This window comes from Vollenhovia emeryi, unplaced genomic scaffold (assembly GCF_000949405.1).
Source record: "Vollenhovia emeryi isolate VEMERY1.0 unplaced genomic scaffold, V.emery_V1.0 DF939193.1, whole genome shotgun sequence".
NCBI classification, from domain to species: domain Eukaryota; kingdom Metazoa; phylum Arthropoda; class Insecta; order Hymenoptera; family Formicidae; genus Vollenhovia; species Vollenhovia emeryi.
Genome location: NW_011967173.1, coordinates 891514 through 916885, shown reverse-complemented (window position 1 = coordinate 916885; position 25372 = coordinate 891514). Strand labels below are relative to the sequence as shown.

General features: G+C 49.2%; 2 protein-coding genes across 2 annotated transcripts in view; one reads left to right on the top strand and one right to left on the bottom strand.

Moving 5' to 3' along the window:
* LOC105562209 (LIM/homeobox protein Awh-like) overlaps positions 1-5304 on the top strand; it is a 12040-nt gene extending 6736 nt beyond the window's left edge. The window contains exons 3-4 of the mRNA XM_012012852.1: positions 3718-4172; positions 4252-5304. Of these exons, the coding sequence (XP_011868242.1) occupies positions 3718-4172; positions 4252-4460 (664 nt within the window). The 3' untranslated portion in view covers positions 4461-5304. The remainder of the gene's footprint in view (positions 1-3717; positions 4173-4251) is intronic.
* A 1804-nt stretch (positions 5305-7108) lies between these two features.
* Positions 7109-11430, bottom strand: LOC105562232 (LIM/homeobox protein Awh). The gene is made up of 5 exons (XM_012012897.1): positions 11099-11430; positions 8352-8569; positions 7784-8032; positions 7493-7663; positions 7109-7339 (listed from the first exon to the last, which is right to left on the bottom strand). The coding sequence occupies exons 1-5, from the start codon at positions 11428-11430 to the stop codon at positions 7272-7274; spliced, it is 1038 nt and encodes a 345-aa protein (XP_011868287.1). The 3' UTR covers positions 7109-7271.
* Positions 11431-25372: the final 13942 nt, after the last annotated feature.

The window sequence follows — 25372 nt, the reverse complement described above, 5'->3', positions numbered from 1 at the left end:
CCCCCTCCCCCCCCCCCCCTCTCTCCTGTTGTCCGCCTAGGAAAAATTGTCACGCTCGAAAAACTCCGCTCGATTCCACTCCTCCTCGTCGATGACTCCACGACGATCGGGCATTATCCCGAGTATTCCGGTACCGCGCCGCCGTTGACCCCTTAAGGATCCTTTGTTCTTGGCGCGAAACGGGCACGGGGCCCTGCGCGGATCGTCGATCGCGCGAACCGTCTCTCCCCCGGAGTCACGTGGCCGCGTCCGCGCGTGTTGGACTATACGGACGTGGTATTTCTACATCGATAGACATCCATAAGCGCGTCGTATTGGGTGTCCGAGATGCGCTTGGGCCCGCGAGAGTCGCCATTGGGTGATTAATGTCTTCCAATGTAGTCTGCCTCTCCTCGTCTTCTCTCTTCCTCCCCCTCCCCCGCTTCCCGTGCGGACCTCACGTATAGCCGGCTATTCACGTCACCGCGCATTCGTGTATCACGCATGCTCACGCACAGCGCGAGCTGCGAGTCACGTTGACGTCTCGACGTCTCACTGTCTCGCGCGCGCGAGCGCGCGCGGTGAACGCGGAAAAAAATAAATATCCTGTCCCGACTCTCTTTCGCGAGATCCTCTCGCGCTTTTACGTCTCTGCCTCCCCGTGCCGCTTTTGCCCTCTCCCCGCGTGCGTAATCCGTTTATATATCTTGGACGTGTCTTTCGTTACGCGATATTCACAAAGTATTTCTCTAATTCTAGTCGGGCGACAGAGAGAGAGAGAGAAAGAGAGAGAGAGAGAGAGGGGGAGGGAGGGAGAGGGAGAGGGAAAGAGTATGTGGGGAAAGGTCTGACGATACGAGAAATAACATGCTAGGATGGTACGGTATAGCTGGCGGGGAGGGAATCGCCCGGCTATCATTAATTTATCAATGTCCCGAAAGCGGGTTACTTCGCGCTTCGTGATTCCGTATACCAAATATACGCGCGCGTGTATGTGGGTGCCGAGTCACTCGGGATGGGACTGCCTAGTGTCAGTGTTCCGGAGGACTGAGGAATTCGCCTCGTAAGGCACCGAAGCCAGCTGCGATCCTCGAACCGTTCCTTCTTCCCGCCTTCATCCGAGTGCGAGCCGCGCGGTGCTTCTTTTCTTCGGGCGAGCGAGAGAGCGGAGGGGGAGGGAGGGAACGAGAAAGAAATAGAGTGGTCTTTGAAATTAATAAATATTCACCCGACTTCGGGGCCCGCGCGCCCCTGTCCCGCGACGCCCCCGGGGCCCCCCAACCCTTTCCCCGCTTTCGTCGCTTTCGTATCGTTTCGGCCAGGAAAAAAGAAGAGCCCGGGCGTCGAGGCGACTCGGTGGCCGCGCGCACGCGGCAAAAATCGCTCTATTAGCGATTTCCGCTGTCGCGCGAGATTCCGGTTTTCTCAATTCGGTGTGGTCAACGCAGAAACGGCTCGCATGCCCGACACCGGGACCACCTGTCGTCGTAATCGCGGCGTTATCTTTTCCACCTCGCCGCCACTTAAGGCCGCATACCTCGCGGGTGCCATGCCGGGACATTCGGAACGAAAGCAAAATAATCGCGGTTTCTTTCGGTCGACCAAACGTCCATGAGACCGGGTAGCGCGTTATATATTCAACGTGATAACGTTACACGATTGGCATTCCTCCACGGTATCGTTCACCAGGAATACATACAAGTGTCGCTCCGCGTAAATTATGACGAGCTGCTACCAAGACGCAATTAACTTTATATCGCCGATCGGTACTTGGCCTCGCGCGATCCTCGATCCTCGATCGCGATCCGCCGCATGCCGGCGGGGTTCGATCATGCTCTCGCAGCGTCTGGGGCACCGGCGAGCGCCCAACTTAATCCCCCGTTGACTTATAGGGCCCGCCTATGTGGAAGAACAAATGAATAAATTAGGGCGGGGTCGTTTGGTAGCCGACGCGCGCGTACGGCCCTGAAGATTTATAGATACCCAATACCAGTTCTCTCGCCGCCGCCGGATACACGGGATTCCCCCTCGTCGTCCTCTGCCCTCCTCGGTGCGTTAAATCCTCGCTCCTCTGGGGTACGAAACCGAGGGACAGGCGGGGCGAGCAGCGGGCGCTACTATTTACCTGAAGCGACACTCGTCGGATGTGGCGGACGAGATCCATCGTTTTCCACCGTTGGAGGGTCTCACGTTGTCGGGGAAACGTTCCTCATGCCCATTTCTACCAATGCAGATTAAGTTTAATTCCTGTTTAACTAAGTCTTCGTCTTTCCCCTGAGGCTAAAAAAAAATTAAAAGTTAGTTAAACGAGATCAGAGTTAAGCCACCGACACACTACTATTTTTCCTACTGGTTGCTTACGAGAACCAATCAGGATTTAGCCTTAAGTCACCCGATCCTAAAACTCTGCATCCTTATTGGCATCTCGCATGCAATCCAGTAGGAAAAATAGTATCGTGTGCCGTTGGCTTTAATCTACATTGGTAGAAATGGGCATCGGTGTCGTGCAATTCGCTGTGCTTGCGGAAACGCGCGCGCGCGGGGGTTTCCCCGAGAGAAACCGCGCGAACGGGCGATCGTTTTAAATCGACCGAAACAATCGGGACGCATCTCGTTACCTGGACGCTCCGGAAGATGGACGGATCGTAAAAAACGATCACGATCGCGTACGAACTAGCTCCTAGGCGTGCCCTTTGCGCGATCACCATAACCAGTAATATCCCCCGAAAACATCGCGTCATGCGACGATGACGATGCAGACGCGAAGACTAATCCCTCCATGAGCTTACCATATTTTTCCATACAATAATGCCATGGTCGATCGGTCGTTGATGCATTCTTCTACTTCTTCTTCTGCCTCGACTCTATGCTCTCCTCCCGCTTCCCCTTTTTCTTCCCTTCCTTTTTCTTTCCTCCTTTCCTATATGTCTGCATTTCTTATCGATCCTTTTTCTTCTCCTTCGCTTCGCTCGCCCGTTCTTCCCGCGCGTTCCGTCTCCCTCTCTCCTTTCGCGCACGCTCCCGCATACGTGGGCACGACCCTCGCTGAATTTCGCGCTTTAGTTTTCCTCGCCCTCGCTCCGTCGTTGTCCCCAATAATTGTCTCCCCGTACCTCTCGTCGGCCCCTTTTCCCGAGTTCTCTCTAAATCCTCACCTCGCACGCCTCGCCGGCACGGGCTCAAAGAGACCGGAGCCATTTGTATAGAGATCGGAAGCCGCACGACTGAGACATCGAAATAATCTCGACGTAATCTACTCCTCGAATCGCGATACCGATCCTTGAACCGAGGAGGCTCCGACGCCCTCGTTCGGCAGGACACCGAGTGGCTGAGTAGTATGTTAATGAGGACAGGACTGCCGCCACGGGTCCTCGCGCTCTCGGAGGTCTCGGACGAACCTGCCGTCAGCGGGTAAAAATAGTTTTTCGCTCGTGTCCGCGTACGACCCCGCGAGAACCGAGGCGTTTATTAGCCGTTGCCATTCGTGGCCGCGCGCCCCGTCCATAACGAAAGAGAGAGGAGAGACTCGCGCGAGTCGATCAATGATGAATGACGGTAAGTGGGTGATAAATGGGCGGTACACACCGGTACACCGATCGGCCGCATCGACTCCCTTTGTCACTGATTACGCGCGTCGATTAACTTTTTTAACGCTCGCGCGCGCGTTGGAAAGTTGACGGCGACTTGTCACGCACAGCTTTCACACGGGAGAAATCCCCGGCGTTCGCGCTTTTGCAGAACATTCGGCGCGAAATGCGCGAAATGCGGGCGCATCGTGGGCGCAGGCGACTGGGTGAGGAGGGCTAAGGACAGGGTCTACCACCTGGCGTGTTTCGCCTGCGACGCCTGCTCCCGTCAGCTCTCCACCGGCGAGCAGTTCGCGCTCCTGGACGCTCGACTACTCTGCAAGGCCCATTATCTGGACGTGGTTGAGGGTAACAATACTTCCTCGTCGGAGGATTGCGACTCCGAGCACGGCGGCAAAGGCAGTAAGACGAAGCGCGTGAGGACGACCTTCACCGAGGAGCAGCTCGCCGTTCTGCAGGCCAACTTCCAGATGGACAGCAATCCCGACGGGCAGGACCTGGAGAGAATAGCCCAGGTAACCGGCCTCAGCAAGAGGGTCACGCAGGTTTGGTTCCAGAATTCCAGGGCGAGGCAGAAGAAGCACAGCGGCAAGATCAAGACTCAGAGTAAGCCACCGGAAGCTTGTCACCCTCTCGCGCGAGGTGTCCCTCGCGATTCAAAACACCTATTTTCGTGTGCTTGCAGTGCATCATTCGCCGCCGATGCACCATCACCCGGTCGATCTGTATTCCGGTGGGATTAACGTGGTCGGCGCTTATCTTGGTGGTTATCAGGCCAGCAATGCCGGTAGCGAGAGCCCGGGCAGCCCGTTAACGCCCCTCACACCCTTGACTCCGCTCACGCCGACGACGCCGAATCACTTGCAGGCCCAATTCTGCCATCCAGCGGGATAATCCGACGCGAATGTTTCCACGATGCCGTTGATATTAATTTCTTGTAATCGCATATGCGCTCTCAGTTGCAGATCGTATGATTCGAAGACACGTACAAGTCGCGACGCCAATTTGCAAAAGTCATGATGTCTATTTCGTTCTTATATTCGGTGCACGAGAAACCGGGTGATAAGATGTATCCCTAACTGGTACGCCAGTTACAAATCACTACGAGTCGAGAATCAACAGTTACATAATTGCGGAAATCTTAAAGCGAATTAATTTGTATATACGTCCCGAGGAGATGTGTAAAATATGCGCGCGTTTATCAGTAGTACAATATGTAACGTATGAAAGGTACAAGTTTTTCGTATTTAAAGTTAGATTAAGCTTATTTATTCCGAAGTCTTGTAACAATTTACATGTACTTGCGACGGCGAATAGAATTTCTTAGACGACGAGGAAGGAGAAGGAAGAGCGCGACTCTAGACTGTCGCGCCCGTCTTTCGAAACTTGGACGTAGGATATTCTTTATTCGTAGTACGAGATTGTATATAGAGCGAATTGTAGCTTTTGTACATATGTGTCTTCTGTTGGTAAATACAGGAAATATATTGTGTCAAGTGAGAGAGAAGCGTGGTGATCAGGTCTTGATATCGCATACTTGTCGCTGCAATATTATAAACCGTACTGTTATTAATAAAACGCCTTTTATTGTTACATTTCTCGTGATTATTGTCCCTCGATTGTCATACGATTTTCTGACTGCCAACAATACAATTGGGGATCGTGCGGGAGAGATTTTCGGAGGGAGATGGTCGCGGCGGTCGAGAGACAAAGGCCATCCTTTTGTTCAACGTGTGCAATCGCATATATTTATGTACGTTTAGTTTACAATATTTACATCACAGGACATTCATATCGAATGATTTTACACGACTATTGAGATTACTACGAAAGATACTTTCATTTCAAGCATTGCTACGGGACGCGAGCAAAATTCCGTTGACGCGACGCGTCTCCGATGACGTTCAGGGGGTACTTATTACGTAACTATTCGCGATTCCGGATCGGATTTTCGAGTTTCCGATCGCGACTCCGTTCGTGCCTTTAGATTATTATAAAACCTTATATGACGGAATCGGCTTTCCGTGATAAAACGGACTGTTTTAATCAACCTTAGCTGAAAAAAACGCATCGTTTTAACGCGTGTCATAAGCAGGATGACAAAGTACAGTACCGGCCAATAATATATCACCTTTCCATTTTTTAGCATAACTAATTTTAAAGTGCTCGAATGAAAAATTCGAAAATCAAGATGTACTTTGTCAAATCATTACCCTTCGTGTATGCACTGAGAGAAAAAATAGTCATTTTTGGAGCCAACTATATTTTTTATAATTCCTCCAACGTAAATTATGGTTGACCTAACAATGTGATAGTTCTCATAACCACAATATTGGTTGTCATAAACCAAAATATGGTTGGCTCCAAAAATGACTATTTTTTTTTCTCTCAGTGTGGTATACAAGTACCTGTTATCAGGTGTCTACTGTAAAATTTTGAGCATATTCGGTGCACTTCGACGAAAGTTATGCTCAGAAAATCTTAAGGTGATTTACTTTTGACCGGTACTGTAAAAATATATTTAATTTGGTCGGGCTTTAATCTTAAATATAATAATTTTTAACATTAAATAAATAAGAATCATCATATAATCTTGCGGGACATGCTAATAATATAATATAATAATATTAAAGATTAGTCTCTTCAAATTGCCAGTTAATAAAATTCAAAATTTCATTCGACCACAGCTGGCCACATTTGTTAATTAATTGGTTAATGCAGAAAATTTTAAGTCGAAAAACAGATGCGTGGAACGTCATCCGTATAGCTATTGCGACAAGTATTACCACACGCCTCAGTGGTCGAATTGGTGAGACGCCCGCCTAGAGAGTAAGGGAGGTCCAGGTTTAAACCCTGGCTGAGGTAATATTTTTCGCAATAAATTTTCTGCATTAACCGATTAATTAACAAATGTGGCCAGCTGTGGTCGAATGAAATGTGAAATTTTAATAATATTATTATTATGATATCATAACATGTTAAAGATTACATAACGAAGATTAGTTCGTCATTTATCGAACATCGTAAAAATGACATTATATCTAAGACTTTGGGATTAAATTGAAATCTTTTGGACTCACTTGAAAAAGTCTGAAATTTTCCGATCGTTTCAGATACCGAGTGTTCATAACGCGACAAGTGACGAGAATCGTTCCAAGCGAAATCGTTTCCGAATAGATTCATAACAAGTGCCCAGGATACGTATCCTCTTTTTTTTCCGTCTACGTTCGCTTTAAAGGCTTCGTTAAAGCGGACTTTTCTGGTTGCATCAGGCACCGACACGAGGGAAAGAATAGAGAGACGAGGGAGAAAAAAACGAGTACAAAATCATCACATACAACTGGGAAAGAGGTAGGCAGATAGACCGATTCGAAATTGCAGGACGCAAAGTTACACATGTGCACAACGCACACACGCGCGCATACACGTACGCACCTTGTCGCGTGTGTAACGCGGAACAATACTGGTTCCAGTAAGTTTAACACCGAGAGCGCGAGATATATGTTGCGATCGTAACTCGAAAGTACGTCATCGAAGAGTAATAGCGAGCGACGAATCAACTTCCACTTTCCTTGGGGATAAATAAAAAGATAACCAGGCATTCACCGATGCTTCCTCGAGACGCGGTATCTCTCCTCTACCTTCGACGCTTTTTCTTTTAAAGCAACGCCATGTGTATTTACAATATAATAATCGAAATCGTCATTAAACCTCGTTCGGCATAGACAGCAGCATCGAGTCTTGCGAGAGCTCGTCCATAGACTGCTCCGATCCTGAGAACAGAGTTAATGGAATCGCGATTACACGTGTACCTGATCCCGTCCGATCTCTAACTAATTCACGAATTTCCCCGATCCGGAGCCTCCGACCGCGACGACGCGGGTCTTTCTCGCGAAACTCCCGGGATGTTGCGAACGACCTCTTACCATGATTGTGATAAATGGAGCCTGTCGGGCTCTTGCACGTGGCCGGGCTAAGCTGCGGTTGCTGCTGCTGCTGATGCTGCTGCTGATGTTGAAACGAGTACGTCAAATGCAAGTTGATGTGGCGGCCGAAATCGTTAGGCGATACGGTGGAGTTTGGCGGCGATTGGTGCACTGCAAAAAATTCATTCCTTCGACGCTGACAATTACGATTACTATTATCGACTACGCGCGATCGCGACGGCAACGTTTTGCGGAAATGCGGGGAGACGTCTGGCGCCGAGTCTCGCTCACCGTGCTGTCCCTTCATCTTGCCCGTATGAAGGTGCTTCTTCTGCCTCGCCCTCGAATTTTGAAACCACACTTGCGTCACCCTCTTGCTGAGTCCGGTTACGTGCGCTATCCTCTCGAGGTCCTGGCCGTCGGGATTGCTGTCCAATTGAAAATTCGCTTGGAGAACGGATAGCTGCTCCTCGGTAAATGTGGTTCTAACTCGCTTCGCCTTGTTACCGCCCTTGTGGCCACTCTCTGAGTCACCGCCTTCTGCGAAAGTACCAATTAGCCGTACCCACCTCCCACATCGTTACGCGATCCACCCCGGTGCGTCTTGTACAATGGAGGATCGCGAACGGTGTATACTTTTATCTATCAAGCTAGTTCGATTCGCCAGCACCGTAATTGCCAGAAGAAGCGAAGCGCAACGCTGAAGACTAAATTTAGCCAGGGATACGTTACTTGGACTCGCAGAAGCGTAAAGACTCTGCGTCCTAATTAGTCTTGAAATCTCAGACACCGGGCGCGTTTAAAGAATAATATTTATTCTACGTCAAAACTTCTCGGCACGTTCGCGCGACATTCTCACCATCGGAGGAGGTGTTGTTGCCCTCGACGACGTCGAGATAGTGCGCTTTGCAGAGCAGCCGGGCGTCCAGGAGGGCGAATTGCTCGCCGGTCGACAGCTGACGCGAGCAAGCGTCGCACGCGAAACAGGCCAGATGATAAACCCTTTCCCTGGCCCTTCTCACCCAATCCCCGGCACCCACGATGCGCCCGCATTTCGCGCACTTGGCGCCGAAGGTTCTGCAAAACACGTACATACGAGAACCCTCGCTCGCGTTCGGCCGCGGTAAACTGCCGCGGGCGTGTATCATCTTATAAGCGTAAGTACGTGTCGCGGCGTTCCCGGATTTATTTTGCGAGATACGTTATAACGACAGCCAATATAGCCGACTCACTCGACACTCGATCGAACGAGCGGGCACGGGGTGTGTAATGATAACCGCTCGAATGTATCTCGGCGGGTGCGGGCGAGGGGGAGGCCGAAGGCCGCGAAGGTATCCCGAGAGAAGAGAGAAGAAAAGAGACTTAGAGAAGAGATATTCGTGTCGAGGAGCGAGTGGTCTCCATCGGCGCGTGTTTCGCGGCCGTTTATTTCTTCGGCTCTCGCTCCTCGCCCGCGTCCCCTCCGCTTGCCTGCAAGCTTCGGGGAGGATCTACGAGAGACGCAAAGTGTCGTACACCTTCGCGCCGCCTTTCCGGTCAATACCCCGCGCGTATCGGCGCGTCGGTAATCCGAGGCTCTTGCGTTTTAATTAACCTTCGGTTGTGTGCGCGCGCGCGGAGAAAGCGATCGGAGAATTATACAATAGCCCCCCCCCTCTCCCCGTGCATTAATTAGCCTGGAATTATACAGGTTGCGGTTGTACACCGTCGAGAGCCCCGCGGGCCCGGAGAGTCCGCGATCTCTAATAAAGTGTATCGCATGCTCGCATGTAAATCCGCCCGGGTCGATTCTAATAATACCGGCGCGCGTTCGCGCAACGGGGTCCGGACGGCCGTAAACGGTAGCCGTGTACCAGCGGAGAGCACGACCGGATGAACGGCCGGGGGTTCGCGCCTACCGTGAGGATGCGCGACGGGCGAACGAGCGGACGCTCGTACCTTCGGCGCGCTACAGCCGGCCCGTGTCGCCGGCGGTGTCGCGGCCGATAATTAAACAACGACCAGACGGCCCATTAGCCCATTATCATATTCATGAACACGGAAAGTGCATCCGAGCCGGTACCCCGTTTATGCGGATTGTGTTTGCGAATGCCTGCGGCGTACATCGGCGCGCTTACGGGTATCTCGGGGGGGTTGCCACGCGACTATCCCGGTGGTCATTTCCTCCCTGCGCCGCGGATGTTGGCTGCCCGAAAAATATCTCGCTGGTATCGCGGTATCGCCATGCCGCGCGCGTCCGAGAAATAGCTTCATTTCACCACGCGGCTGTCGAAAGGGACGCGTGCGCCGTGCCCGCCATCGCGACGTCCTCGAAATCCCGTACGCTTCTCCGAACAGAGATTGGAGAACAAAGGGGAGAGACGCGATGTAGATTCTATCGCGCGACGAGTCCGGCGAGATTAAACTTTTCTGATCCGCCGATACGCGCGCCTTAATACCATTGTCCTTTAAGAGGGGAAGCGGCTAATTCCTTGTCCTGGCGCTAAAGGTGATCCCCGTCACGCCCACATCGGAAGCTAGGGAAGGATTTGAATTTCGAGTGACTTTCGTCCGCGATTACGAAACGCCGCTCGAGGAGAGAGGGCCATGGACGTCGACGCGAAATGAGAAAGAGAGAGAGAGAGAGAGAGAGAGAGAGAGGGGGGGGGGAGCGGAGTTTAAATAAAATCCTACGCCCGACGCTTTATTCCGCGTGGATTCCGATGGATTTTATTTTTCTTCTCTCTCTATCTTTTTTGGACGTTTCATCCATTATCGCGCGAGAGGAGACCGGACGGTTCCGGTTCTCTCGGAGGCGGTTGTCGGCGGCGGTTGTCGACGGGTTTACGGGGTCCACGGGGTCGCGCCGGGATCCCGCCGGCGCGGCGACCGGGTCATCGAATGGCAGCGTTACCAGGCAGAAAGCACGAGTCAAAAAAATTACGCGGCAGATTCCTTTGGACCTCCCGCACACTGTCGGGCCCGAGCTCGGCCGAGTTAGCCGGCGTTGAAAAGTAACCTCGGGACTCACGGTTCTCGTGTAATTAACGAGGATGCATCTCACTCAATTCTCGCGGGCGGGAACGAAAATTGCTCGATCTCGAGCGATCGGTTCTCCCGCGGCTCGCCGCGCGACGACGCGCGTGTATCGAATTTAACACGAAATCGAACGTTGCGGATGTTCGCGATCGCCAGATGCGGCGCGCCAGCGATCGAATATATCGCGACGTCTCGCGTCGGCCTCAGTTGGTGCAAGAGACCCAGGTGACTGAAGTAACTGATTGACAGTTGGATAAACACATTGGGCAGGCTGCGCCCGAAGCCTTCCGTACAATCGACGAGTCACCGCGGGTTCCGTCGACTTTGATCTCCACGACCGTACGTCTTACATCGCTATCGATGCACATCGCGCGCCAACAAAAATATTCTACTTGTTCATTCAGCGACGCGAACAAAAAGAAGCGGCTCTCTTCTCCCACCCCCGCTCCTCCCCCGTCTCGTTCTCTCTCTTTCTCCGTTGACACGTATAACTCGTTGAGCCGATTTAATTGTCCAATCAAATCGCGCAACCAAAAGAGCACCGCGAGTATTATTTCAGGTGAAAGTGCCAATCGATGGTCGACTTACAGGGCGTAGTCGTGCCTGCAGTACACCCGTATGGGGTTTCCTCTCAGGAAGCACGATTGCTGATCGTGCAACGGCCTGGAACAGGCGCAACACCTCAGGCACCTGGAGTGCCACGTACGTCCGCCCACGCAGAAGACGGTCCGCTCGCGTACCCGCTCGCCGCATCCACCGCACTCCATTACGCTCGGCGACGTTTCCGGGCCGACGACCAGCCCGCTGGTGCCCTCGGGACAGGCGAGATTGGGACCGCCGATGCTGCCGTCGCACGCACCATCGCCGCTCGTGTCCTCGAGTTCCGTCTGCAGCAAAGTCCAGATTTTGTCCGTAAACATGATTGGCCCGCCCACAAGAATCCCATAAAAACGCGCGTTCGTCAAACGCACACTAATTAACTTCACTCGCATGGTTTCTTTTTATACGCGCGTTTTATACTGTTTCAATTTTAGATTTATCATCCGATTTTATCTATTTCGCTAGATATCAGAGAGTTCGCCTCAGAATTATTGGAATCTTAAATATTTAGATCTTGATTAGAGCGCTCAAATTTATTAATGGTGTCTTCTAATTCTCTAACATCTTGAAAATTATTAGTTAATGTAAAAACTGAAATTATTATTTACTTAGCATAATTGACAAGAAGAATATTATTGTCGCCAGTACTTGATCAACAAGAGGAAGAAAACTTATTTGACGACTTTAAACTGGCTAAGTGATTTAATTTAATAAATCATTCCAATTTCGACCAAGGGGGTAACCACTTGATGTAATCGTGGGGCAGTGTCTCCAAAATCATTATGAAATCTTTACGAAATCCCCGTGTAATCGGTTTGTCTTAATTTTCAAGTTACTTCACTCGTTACACAATAAACATAAAATTTGAACATTTTCTCAGCTTATTTTTATTTTCCAAACAAATTTACTTCTTGTAGCGAATATCCAAATATATATCGTAGTTCTGAACTCGCTTAGTATTAATGCGGTGCAGCTACAAAGAATAAACCAACCGATAACGCAATTTTTCTCGAGAACGTCAAACGTAGAGTCCCAACCCTGATTTACGGGGACACGCCCCCCTCGTTCGAGAGTCATTTCGCCGATGACACCGAGGGGTTGCATAGCCGACGACGTTAACACCCCGGGTTTAGCGTAACAAGACCGGTAACATAATGACCAAGGGAGAGAGAGAAAGAGAGAGAGAGAGAGGGAGAGAGAGAGAGAGAGAGAGAGAGAGATTCGGAGGCGACTGGCTACCCGGACGGCCATTATGCGTCCCATCGGCGTTACCGCAGCCTCCCTGGAACCCTTATTCGGGGGAATGTGTGCCGTGGGGTGTTGCGGACGCGCGGGGAGCGCGCGCGGCGTGCATTACCACGGGCGTGAGAGGTGCCGAGGCGAGAACACGCGTTTACACGCCGTGCGCGTACCAGCACAACCCGGTTGCTCGACACCGACACGCGTGTCACCATCATTGAAAAGGAACGGGCGCCGGTTTCGTGTCGTCTATGGGGAGAGGACCACGAATCGAGGTGCCGTTGGCTGCCGCCGATCGCTGCGGTTACGTTAGCTCGCGGCGGGGTGCCTTCTGCGCTTGACCAGCTGCCTGGCGGATCGTTTACCGGGTTCGCGATCTCCGGATGCGCGCGCGCGCGCGCGCGGAAGCGAAAAGTCGCGGGGCCGTGAGACGTCGGAGTGAGAGACGCGGGGCGATAAATAACCGGCCGGTTAAATAAATGTAAGAATCGTTATCTCCCGACGCGGCTCAATATAAATTCAGTTCCTCGAGGCGCGGCAGCCCCGGTTGAACTAATTTGTTTTAACAACATCGCAAATCCGATTAGCGCGCCTTCCGTCCGGAGATTCGAGAAGATAATTGAAAGCGCGAGGAGAGATACGATATCGATGTTGTTCCGCGTGTTCGAGCGTTTTACGCTTTACGCGAGTTCTGTGACGTGCGTAATTTATACCGGTACATTCAACGCGCCGTACAACGGTGCTCTCTCTCTCTTTCTCTTTCTCGCCGTGTGTGAGTCCGGATGAGGGAACGCTATCCGCGTGTTCGCGTTCTGCGGGAACGTATCAGCGGCTAATCCGCGCTTATGCGTACGCGCGCATTCGCGAGGCGGAGGGGAGTCGTAGGTGACAATAATAACTTCGAGTTACACGGGAAGCGGCGTCGTAAACCGCGGGATTAGACCTCTTCCGTCTAATGTATGTGCGTTCGAAAGAGCTCGCGCGGAGAAGCAACGAAAGTGAGCGGCTCCGTAGTGGAACTCGAGACGCGGCCGAGAGTTCAGTTAGATTTGCATAATTAAAGTCCAGTCTTGAATGGACTCGAGGCGCGCCGCTCAAATTTCTTTTTATTTCGCGGATGATCTTTGCAGATCTATCGCGTAAAGGGCAACTGCGGGTATCTAAGGGCACGTTTAACGGCGATTTAACGCCCGTTGTTTTGTCATTGTTATCGCACAGATCGCGGTTAATCTGTTTTCAATCGTCTCTGTACAAGTATATTATCTTTTCAAAGTAATAGAGACGTAATTTCCGTATTAAAGGCGCATCGGCGACCCTTCAATCCCACATAATCGGATCTAAAGGTTTACCTATTCTGGTAATCCCGCTTTTACGATGTTATTGACGCTTACTGGAAGAAAGCTCTCGAGCGATATCGCGAAGAGGGGGGCCAGGGAGGGGGACCCACAGTGAATTTGTATATTTCGTACCAGTATTGAGTCCTCGTACATGCCTATGTTTAGAATGGCCGTGAGGTCCTATTCTTATAGAACTCGAGTGGTTTCGGTTTCGGTTTAGGTCCCTTTTTCCGAACTATAGACACTGCCATTGGGTATGACTTTCAAAGCTGAAAGCCTGTCGACGGGGGGGCCCGTAGGGGTCCGAGCTACAAGCTACCCGCCTTCATCGGCCCTTGCGGCTCCGTGACAGTCTGGGACACGGTTGTGTCCATTGAAATCGATACTTCTTTCCCTGGCGAAACCATTCCCGTAGAAGGTATGCGCTCGTCCACATAATAATCATAATGCGATCTGGCACCGTAAAACCGAAAGTTAACCGACGCGACGATCGTCGCCTCTTTTTTCCCCTCTTTTTACAATCGCTGGATTTTAACTTCAGTCGAGTCGCACCGCAAATATAAGTGACGACGAGTATGATTACGTTCGAATTTGTGCATAATAATCGACGATGGAGGAAGCTGCGTCGTTTAGACAGCGAGTGGATATTTGGGGAATGCAGGATATGCTGCAATCTTTGAACCGATTGTCGCGCGCGCGTTGTATGTAACCGGAATTACGTACCCCCGGGGTTTCCTATCTTGTCACACACGGAACGCAAATTCGTTTTCAGTCGCTAATGAACACGACCGTTAATTAGAAACGAACACTTTGTAGTAGACTGACTGGATGCGCGGGCGGCGTTACTATCTAACAGAATTTGCCGGCACACACGGACTCTCGTTAGAGGAATTTATTAGGGGGCGAGCGAGAGAGCGAGAGAGCGAGAGAGGAGACGAGAGCGCGCGACGGCGCGAGAATTATGGACGTCGGAATATCCGCGTCGACGACCGCATCTCCGAAAGTGCCGATCGTTACCGGGACGGAGTAAAGTTCTGTCCAAGGGGGTAACTACTTGATGTATAAATCGTGGGACAGTGTCTCCGAAATCATTATGAAATCCTTACGAAATCTCCGTGTAATCGTTTTGTCTTCATTTTCAAGTTTCTTCACTGATAGAAAAAAATGGTTGCAGTTACCACAATCTCACTATAATTTATAGTCATTTTAGGAGCCAATTTTTATAATTCTTTCAACTACGTAAGTTATGGTTGTATTATAGTTCTCAATGTATTATAGTTCTCATAGACACAGTCTTGGTCCATGCAACTTATGATATGGTTGTCATAAACCAAAACGAGCTTTTAATTTGGTAAGGTGTACTATAAATATTGCAATAACAACCACAAGTAAAATTTCAAATAACTATATGTAATAGTAATAATCGTATTTACATTGGAAGTAATATTCCCCGCTTTTTATTATATATGCATTGCATTCACTGTGTTCATTGGTTACATCACTTTGCACTCATAAAGAATAGTGCAAGAAAGCATCTTTCAAAGGAAAGATAAGTAATCTTACACGAGTGCATAAACTTATCCGTATTTATAACACCCTACGCGGTTTTCTTCTTACGAGAAAGTCTTATACCGCGTATCTAGTGAAGACATTCCGAAGCACTTCACTTTTCTTTACTGTGTACTATACTATTTGTGTGTACTGTACTTCTTTACTTTATACTAATACAAAATTACTTTTCGTTAAGACCACAATTAGATTAGTCGGAAAAGTGGGCAGCCAAGAAACACGTGACCGAATACTACAATCTTAACTGAAATTACTTCTACAAGCAAATACTTCTTACAATTAGTAAAATAAGAAAAATATATTTTGTGGAAATCTAACAGCTCTTTGAGGTTTAACAACGTTACATATTTTTAAACGCGCGTATAAGAAAATTATTTGCAATTAGATGAAATTATTTGTAATGAGATGAAATCGTGTAATCGGTGGGACAACATTTTAGCTAGTGGTTTACCCCTTTGGCTCTCCCTTTCGCTCTCGTCCGTCGGACTTGTCAGCTTTCTTCCTCTCTCACGCGAAGGCAAACTTGAGCTATTTATCTGCCATCGATTAGGGAGGTGATGCTGAACGCCGGGACAGCGGAATGCGTTGCACGACGGAGACTCCGGACTGCCCGGGGTGAGAAAGAACGAGACGCGATCCCGATCTACTCCGAGCGGGGCGCCCCTACACGCTCGTTCTTTTCGCGTCTACACGGAGCCCAGGTGACAAGTTGACAAAGTGGCCGACTACACAGGGCTGACTGTCCTCCCGTTTCGAGACGACGAGCGATCGGAAATAAATGCCCCGTCGGGGTTTTGTGTATCTCGAGTACCTCTTCGAAAACGGCGGTCCGGCCCGCGTTTCGGGAGGCTGTGGCGAGGGAAGGGCACGAGCCTCTTTCACGCCTTCGTAAAAGAGGAGCGCTCCGCGTGGAAACGGATCGTTGCGCGCGCGCAGGCAGGTACAATAGACCCAGGGCACCGATCCGTCCGGAGGGTAGGAGGGGAGGGCGGGGGACGCGGAGTCCCGACCGGCCACTCGAGATCCATTTAAATTGCCATCCGATTTCTGGTTTCGCATGCCACATTGTCGCCGCCGCCGTCGTCTATCTTAGGGCCCCGACATTGTGCCACATGGGACGCTGCGCGGCAGGGAAAGAAGAGATTCGTCTCACGATTAGTTCGAACCGCTTATTGCCCGAGGAACACCCCGAAGCCGGCGGACTCGCCGACGGCGCAGCCTCGGGGAGAGCGAATGATGTCGAAAGAGCCGTGACAATGGCGCTCGGCTCTCTCGCTCGGTGTCCGCTCGGTTCGCGCTGCCCACGCGTGCGTGAGTGTCTCCGCGTCACGTTGTCGCTCACGCCCGTGTCGTGCGCGCATCCCCGGACGGCCACGGCGAGAGTATACGTATAATGGAGACCCGGCGCTCCGATTGTATTCTGCGGACACGCGCGGAAGCCGAGGAATCGTCGAGAGTCTCTTTACGCCGATCTATTAGCGGCGACTGAGGGCTATAGGTACTGGAATCTTCACTCTCTGTCGGCCCTTTGATCTTTTCGATCCCGATCACGTGGTATTCCGCCGTGTCTTTGGTCCAGATCTAACGGCGTATGTGTGTGTGTGTTTACGTGTGGTAGTGTAGTTTTGATACACTGCCACACAAACAACTTTTCTCTCATTGGTCGGACCAACAAAATGTCGGGTGCGCAGAAGGGATCGACGCAAACCGAAACAAATGACATACTATGGTACAGCTGGTAGGTCCACTCTGCCAGTTGTTTACTTCTGCGTCGATCCCTTCTGCGCAACCATCATTTATGTGGTCCAACCAATGAGACAATTGTTATACGTGTGGCAGTGTAGCTTTGATGAGTACGTACGCACACGCGCGACGCTGGATCTGGACCAAAGACACGGTGGAACACCACGTGATCGGGGCCGAAAAGATCAAAGGGCCGACAGAAAGCGGGCGCACTAGTTATACCATGACCGAGGGCAGGCTGCGGCTGTAGAATGTTCAAACTTCCGAACGTTCGCCACGGTCTCCGTGCTTCGCGGCACGCGGTCGAGACGCCGTTTCGCGGAGCCGCGCGCTCCGGATTATCACGTTATCGCGTTGTCCGCGGGGCCGCTGCCAAAGGCGCGCGAACGGACGTCGGTATGATTTATCACCGCTCGACCGAGTCGCGTGTCGCGCGATGATTTATACAAGGCAAGACGTTCGACTGCCAAATTCCTAAATTTATGCATTGTCAAAGTGAGATTGCGCGCCGCGGCGAGAAGAGTGCGCGGGTAAAATATTAATTATCCTGAATTATACGCCGCCGTGCGTGACTTTGGCTAGACGATAAATCCGCTCGCAGCGAGGCGCGCCGTCTCGCGTTTCCCTGCCAGCCCTTCGAGTCTCCCGCTTCGTCTCTTATTCGTCGCGAGAGCGGAAGAGAGAGAGAGAGAGAGAGGAGGGGGCGCTTAAAAAACGGAGCCATATAACTCCGGATCAGGCTGATGCGGCATTTTGCGCGCTTTACGCCGACAATTTACTGGACCACACGCGCCGCGGATCCTGACGCGCCGCGGATCCTGAAAGGATCGCCTTCTCGCGCAACAATTCACGGCACTGCCTCTCGGCGTGGGACGTCGACGGGTCCCCGCGGCCCGTGATCTTACGCGAATTTACAGTTTCGCTCGCGCGTAGGCACGTTTCATGCGCGCGTACTGCCCACAGCCGGATGCGTAATTCATCGGCGTGAGTTAGCGCGAGTTAGCGACGGACTTATATTCAGAGCGGGAGGGGGAAAATATAAATAAAGATCTGGAATCGTTTTTATACCGTCAACACATCAGGATCATGTGCCGTGAGGTTTTCCACTGGTTTAACATATAACGTGTAACATCACCCGCAGAAATAATTTCCGGATCCAATGCTATTACACTTCAATGTATCACAAAATAGGATCGATATAGCGCCATTCATATTTATTTTAGAGAAAGGAATATTGTAATCTTAAATGAAAAATTGTAAAATCTAGAGTAAAATGATAGTATGTATCGTCTTTTGTCGAATATCGCAGTACCAACTTCGTGCGTTGTCAGATGAAGGGAAAATTTATTCTAAATGCAAGAATATATAAACTTACGTTTATATAAGTTACTCTTGTCTCAATATAGTGACTCAGTCTTTTTTAATTCGATAGAGGAGAATAAGAATTATATTTATTATAGCGAAAGTAATATTTAATTTTAAATGAAAGGAAATTTAATCTTAAATGAAAAATTGTAAAATCTAGAACAAAATGATAGTATGTATCGTTTTTTGTCGAATATCGCGGTGCCAACTTCGTGCGTTGTAAGATGGAGGGAAAATTTATTCTAAACGCCAGAATATATAAACTTACGTTTATATAAGTTACTCTTGTCTCAATATAGTGACTCAGTCTTTTTTAATTCGATAGATGAGAATAAGAATTATTGATTTTATTTTGATATTGCCTTATTTTTATACTAAATGAGGTCGTGAGAAATATAAATGCGTCAAGAATATTTTATGTCTCGGTAATAGAAATCCTTTCTGAGGGTGAGTGGTTTAATCTAACGTTCGCGACACGACAGAAATGCAGCGGGAGATTCGGAGAAAGTCCGAGATTCAAACGATTAACTCGCCGTGTTACATGAAATGTACATATTTGTAACAAGTACACATAATTTATTCAATGCACTAAATTGCATTGACTTCGACGTGGTAAATAAGAGCAACTGCAAGAATGCCGAGATTTCACGGAAGACCGCGCGACAATGCGGAGGAACGCATAAACGAAGCAAGCAACTTTCCGCAACGTAACAGCTTGACAATTAGCTCATAATGGCTGATGACCCGGGCCCCGGGGTTTTATATCCCAAGTTTTCTCGGATTCCCGCGTGCCACGGGGTCAACGCACAAAACTTTAAGAAAATTATAAACTTTTAAGCTGTAATGTCAAAAACTTGCAGATTATTAAATTCCTTGAAAAGGACTACAACCCGTATGGTCAAAACGTCGGATTTAAATAAATAATAAACCATCTGCCCCTAAAGTCGTCTAACAATTATTTTTATCGATACTTTTATTCCTCCCAAGACATTGTATATGTATTTAAGACTTGTGATGTAACACAGTATTGTGCGTTACTTAAGACAAAGACTTGAGGCATAAACTATTGCCGTGAAATTACGAGTCTGTCATTCTGTTAAGTCCCTTGATTCTTGTACTTCAGACCATCTTGAGTGTAATGTTAAAATATTATAAACCAATCACAGACTGGCATCTTGAAACGTTACTCAAGAAGGATTTGAAATAAAAAGAAGAACTATGAATACCGTCCATAGTATCTATGGCACTCTGTAGTCTTGGCATCGTAAAGCTTCACGTCTGATCTACAATGTGCTCTTTGCGTCTGGAAACGTTCTACTTTATAGTCAATAAATACGCTTACAAAATTTGTGCAAGTTGATAAATTGTGCATTACATACTGTACAATCGTATATTGTCGATATATTTTTAAGCGTTTTGATTTATTTATAAAACATAATGTTTCTAGACGCGAAGAGCACATTGTAGATCAGACTTCAGTGTCGAGACGAAGAAACGCTCTCATAAACGCGCCCACAATGCAAACAAGCCGCGATATTAAACTGCTTAATTATTTAATTGTTGTATACGTTGATTCTGTGCAAAACCGCTTCGTCGAAATTTTACACCATTTTATCTTACGAACGGTTCGTTTGTTCGCTCAGTTCTTGCAACCCTTTGAAATAAGTTAAAGTCGTTTTCTTGAGTTTCAGTGTCGGATAAAAATCAGCTAAGTTTCGTTCACAAGAATGCTTTTAAAAGACGATTATTCCGATGTTTATCGTCTTCAACAAGTCTCGCGTTAATGTGAAAGTGTTGCGTTTTGGGATCGTCTGTTTTCTTTCCTTATCACACTTCGTCACGGAACAATAGATATATTAGAGAGAATTTTTTCAACATTCTTACTGCGCTTAATATTCACGAAAAATTCACGAAATGCAGCGCGATCTGGTCTCTTAAAACATTCAAAAAGTTCCGGAACTCACAAATATATTTCCGAATTTGACATGTCAGGCTAATATCTGCGATGAGTGCGCATAAACTATTTTCCACGGATGACTCACTAAAGTAACAAATTGTATTATTGTCACAAACTTATTAAAAATTCACGAACGAAGATATCCGGAGTAAGATCGCAGATAAGTATTCGTTTACATCGAAAGGCCACTTTCGTCAACTGACTCCTTCGAGTCAGTCAACCGTAGATAATTTGTTGTGCAGAACATTTGATTAATTTCTCGAGACGCCTCCCACCACATCCCCTCCACCACGCGTCGATCAATTTTTACGTTCACGGTTAACTTACCTTCATGACCTCCGCGAGGGATCGGCGTGAAGTGGCTTCCGTGGACGCAGCGCGGCGCGCAGGTAAAACAAACCCTCAGTCGTTCACGACTGCCGTCGACTTTTCTGTGGCATTTCCGCGGGGCGCGATCGCGACGGACCGCGAGAGAATTATCCGCGAGAGGATGTACCGAAAGAGAAAGAGAAAGAGGGAGAGAGAGAGAGAGAGAGAGAGAGAGAGAGAGAGAGAGAGAGAGAGAAAGAGAGCTATCGACTCCACACCGAGCACCGGCGAGCGTTAAGCGCCATGCGAGGAGGCGACAGCGACGCGCGAGAGGAGCACCATGATCCACACGACGGGGAGAGTCGCTCTGCTCCGGGCCCTCTCGCTATAATAACGTAACTCCCGGTCTCGCGCGCGCTCAGCCGGGACGCTGTACGCCACACAGGCGTGGAGCGTGCGCGACCGCACTGTACGCGATCGTAAACCCTCACCCCCTCCCCCTGCCCCACCCCCACCCCAGCCAGTCGCCACCGGTTCGCCGTCGCCGAATAGGCGGCGCGGGCGCGATGGGCGGATCCCAACCCCCGTGGCTGCGATTCGCCCGGTCGCGCTCGGCCCACCGCCGCGAGGGGTAGGAGGGGTAGGAGGGGGGCGGGAGAGGGCGCGAAGGTGGCGCTGCCACGCGGTCGCAATTTGCACGCATCTCTCTCTTTCTTTCTCTCCCCCCACTTGCGTCGCAGAACGTGTCAGCGTGGATGAGAGTGATAGGGACACGGCGGCGCGTCGCGCTGATTGGCCGCGATCTCGTCTCGATCCGCGGAAGAGAGCTGTCCCTCTCTCGTCGGTCGTCTAGCCGAGTGGCGGCGACGGGTGAAACGGCAAGGGGAAGGGGGAGGAGGGACGCGGGCCTCGGGGCAGTTACTCCGTACTCGCGTTAATTTGCAAAAAAAAAAAGATACGTATTACGCATGTGTATACCATCGATATTATTAATTCGCGCGTGTAAAATGTTTTCTTCTTTTTCTTTCTGCGACGCAGGGTTTTTCTCCGACATCGAAGACACTGAGAAACTGACAATGGAGCTAGTCTTGGCCAAACCCCGATTAACTTGTTAAGCGGCATCCGATATCTCGTTAACATGGGTGGAATTATAAATTCCTTGCCATTTGGAAAAACGAAGTAGAGTATCAGGAAACGATGGATCGCAGTTAACAAATTTCCGTGGGATTCCGTCTGTCAATTTTGGCTTAGAGTCGTACGGTAGACGAATGCGAGGTCCACAATGTAAGTCTCAGAATCGTAGTCATAAGAATAGTCGACTATGATTGGTTAATTCTTATGCGTATGACTGAATTGACCCATTACAGTCGATTATTCTTACGACTGCGACTCTCATTGTAGACCCCGCCGAATGGTCTACAATGCAAGTCTCAGAGTCGTAGTCGTAAGAATAGTCGACTATTATTGATTAATTCTTATGTGTCTGACGGAATTGACCAATCGCAGTCGATTATTCTTACGACTATGACTCTGCGACTCGCATTGTAGACCCCGCCGAATGCGAGGTCTCCAATGCAAGTCTCAGAGTCGTAGTCGTAAAATAGTCGACTATGATTGGTTAATTCTTATGTGTCTGACTGAATTGACCAGTTATGCGGGGTCTACAATGAAAGTCGCAGAGTCGCGGTCGTAAGAATGATCGACTGTAATTGATTAATTCAGTCAGACGCATAAGAATAACAATCATAGTCGATTATTCTTACGACTACGACTTTATGGCTTCTATGTAGACGAGGCGAAGAGACTTTACAGTCGATTATTCTTACGACTGCGACTCTGCGACTCTTATTGTAGACCCCGCAGAAGTCACTGTATGTAAGGGGGTTGGTTCGCGAGTTACCAGGCGCCTTTTTCGAAGCTGCTTTCACGCGAGATGCCGCAGAAGCGTAGAGGTAAACTGCGTATCCCGATGACATGTGTAAAATCTACAAACCGCGGGCACGCGGGACGCAGGGCGCAGCCAGCGTCCACCCGGCGCGTAGGGAACGCTGATATGAAAAATGGTCGGCAGGCACTCCCGCGTGCCCCGTGTGCGCGGGGCCCCGGTACGAGAGCCACGGCGAACATAATAAATAACAATACGGAGTCTGCCTACGGATACGGGGATCTGCATATAGGTCCTGGCCTTATACCTGAACTGCCGCGGCGCGTCATTAAAATTATTTATGAGGAAATAAGAATCCGAAGCGCGCGGGGCCCCGAGGTTCGCGCGGATATCCCTCTCGCGCCCTACGAACGTGCGCGCGCGCTTATTCCCGATCCTTTTTAACCAACTCACGTGTGTGTGTTTGTGTGTGACGTTGGTAGATTAGTAGATTAAACTCGGACGTGTATTTTCTCTTTTACTCTTCCGCACGAACGAGTAATCGATCGAATGCACCTTGCAAACGTTAACTATAACATCGTTGGACATTATAATTTTCTTACAAAACTGAAATTAATGAGGGTACGAGAGTGCAACATGGTTGTTTGTGTATTAAAATATCATTGGTATGTTTAAGTTTCGCGATACAATTAACGCAATACAATAAATGGACGTTTGCTTCCGCTTCGAACTATCTAGAGCGTTAAATAAATTAAGTTATATGTTTTTCATGTTTTCTCGCGATGATGAGTGCTTTAAGATTAACCGGTCGCAAAGTCATTGGTTTACGAGACTATATGATCGAAGAGTCGTGTGGTCAAACGCGAGAGCAAAGGTAGGCACACGGCAGTAAAAATCCGTTGACAATAAAAAAAATAAAGATAACACCGATTGCAGTCAAAAGAACAATTATTGTTAAATTATGAATAAAAAACATTAAGAATGCTGTGCCGAGTTAACCAATGTGTCAGTGGAAATAATATAAATGGTTTCTATTAAAGCCCAGAACATTAAAATATTATAATTGAGATAACATAAAAATTTCGAATTTTAATCGACCTCAGCTGGCCACATTTATTACATATGCTTTCACAACGTTTCGACCTTTGGTTTAAGGTCCTTATCAAGTGGGATCTTGTGTCGGAGTTATGTCAAGTACAAATAAAAACGCATTTTAGCGGAGTGGAGTACAATCCAAGACTGGTCTTGGTCTTGACATCCCTCGGCTCCGAACGTTAGTATGATTGAACTCGCGTTTTTATTTGTACTTGACATAATTCCGAAACAAGATCCCACTTGATAAGGACCTAAACCAAAGATTGAAACATTGTCAAAGCATATGTAATAAATGTGGCCAGCTGAGGTCGATTGAAATTCGATATTTTATTATTAATACTGCACTGAGAAAAATTTTCATTGGATAAACCAATTAAACAACGTTTCCGATGGTTAATTTTTCCGACTACGTTTTCCGTATACATAATTAAATGATGAATACATCTGATGAAATTTATCTGATGAAATGCAGTTACCGATGAATCTTGATTGAAAAACCGATCACATTTTTCATCGGATATACAATTTAATCGGACATTTTTCACAGTGTGGCAATCTGAAGAAACATACTTGTTAAGATAACATTCTCCACGGAGGCAAACGCAGAAAGAAACGTTTTCGCTTCCTTCGTTCCTACGTCGCTATATTCATCCCAAACGAAACTTTTAATTTGTCCTGTACTTATCTGTCCGTAAGAAATTCACATTGCCCTCACCTGCTCGTCTTCAGTTCGCGCCTCCCCATGCGCGCGCGCGTCACTCAATTAGCTACGCGCGTCTGTTTATTTACATAATCGGGCCGCGGGGTATTTAGCGTATCGATCACGTAATTATCGGGGCGAGTCGGTGAACCCGCAGACCGGAGGCACGGAGTTCATTTCGGGCCGGCAAGCTTGGAACGCGAGGGGGCGAGGGAGCGAGTGAGGATGAAGAGGTAACGCGCCGTAGGAGGTGGGAAATAAAAATAAGGAGCCCGGGGAATTCTCAGCTGGGGGTCATTCCTGACGGGGTCGATTTTCGTTCGGGGCTTCGACGATTGACCACCTGGCCGCACATAGTTACACCTTGTAAACGGTCACTGTCTACCGCGGACCGAGCAATAAACGCGACCGAGCCGACTCGTGCTGGCTGGCTCGTACAACACGGAAAGGTATTCAACTGAGATTAATCGCCGTAGATTTGTCACGGGCATCGTTGCGGGAACGGCCGCTTATCTCTCCCTCTCACTCTCTTTTTTTTCCCCTCTCGTTCGGGAGGAACGGCATTTCGGAGTGATCGCGTCGACAGCCGTCGGGCCGAGAAGACAATTTTCAACGATAATTAATCTTACTCCGTTGCAATCCCGGCCATTGATCCCGTCACGGATCACAGCAGTTTAATGAGCTCGTATTTGGACAGTTAGCGCGGCAAGTGTCCAAGGTGGTACGCGCGAGGTCCAGCGCGGTCTGACACGACGAAAGCGCGCGTGGCGGACTTGGACTTTGTGTTGTAAAAATGAATTTTCCGGGCTCGTACGAGGCGACCGCGCGATCCTACTCGACGCGTTAGGTCTCCATTCGTCCGCGATCGCGGGCCGCGATTGGTGTCCCGCTGGGATCCTCGCAAACCCCGAAGCGCGCGCTCGTCTGCATTGTTCGCGATGCCAAATCGTCGCGGCAATTTTGCAAACGACCGCCGGCTCTCGAGGATCGCGCCAAGTGGCTCGACACAGGCGCGGGCGCTCGTGATCGAACGGCGATCGGGCTGGTGAATGACGCGGGAGGA

Bases quoted from the DNA above. Each gene is read 5' to 3' on its own strand.
- LOC105562232 (XM_012012897.1), bottom strand. From the start codon at position 11,430: ATGTTTACGGACAAAATCTGGACTTTGCTGCAGACGGAACTCGAGGAC. The intron at 8,570-11,098 runs GTAAGTCGACCA...CGTGTTTTGCAG, and splicing joins TGCAGGCACGACTACGCCCT to AACCTTCGGCGCCAAGTGCG. The intron at 8,033-8,351 runs GTGAGAATGTCG...GTACTTTCGCAG, and splicing joins CAACAACACCTCCTCCGATG to AAGGCGGTGACTCAGAGAGT.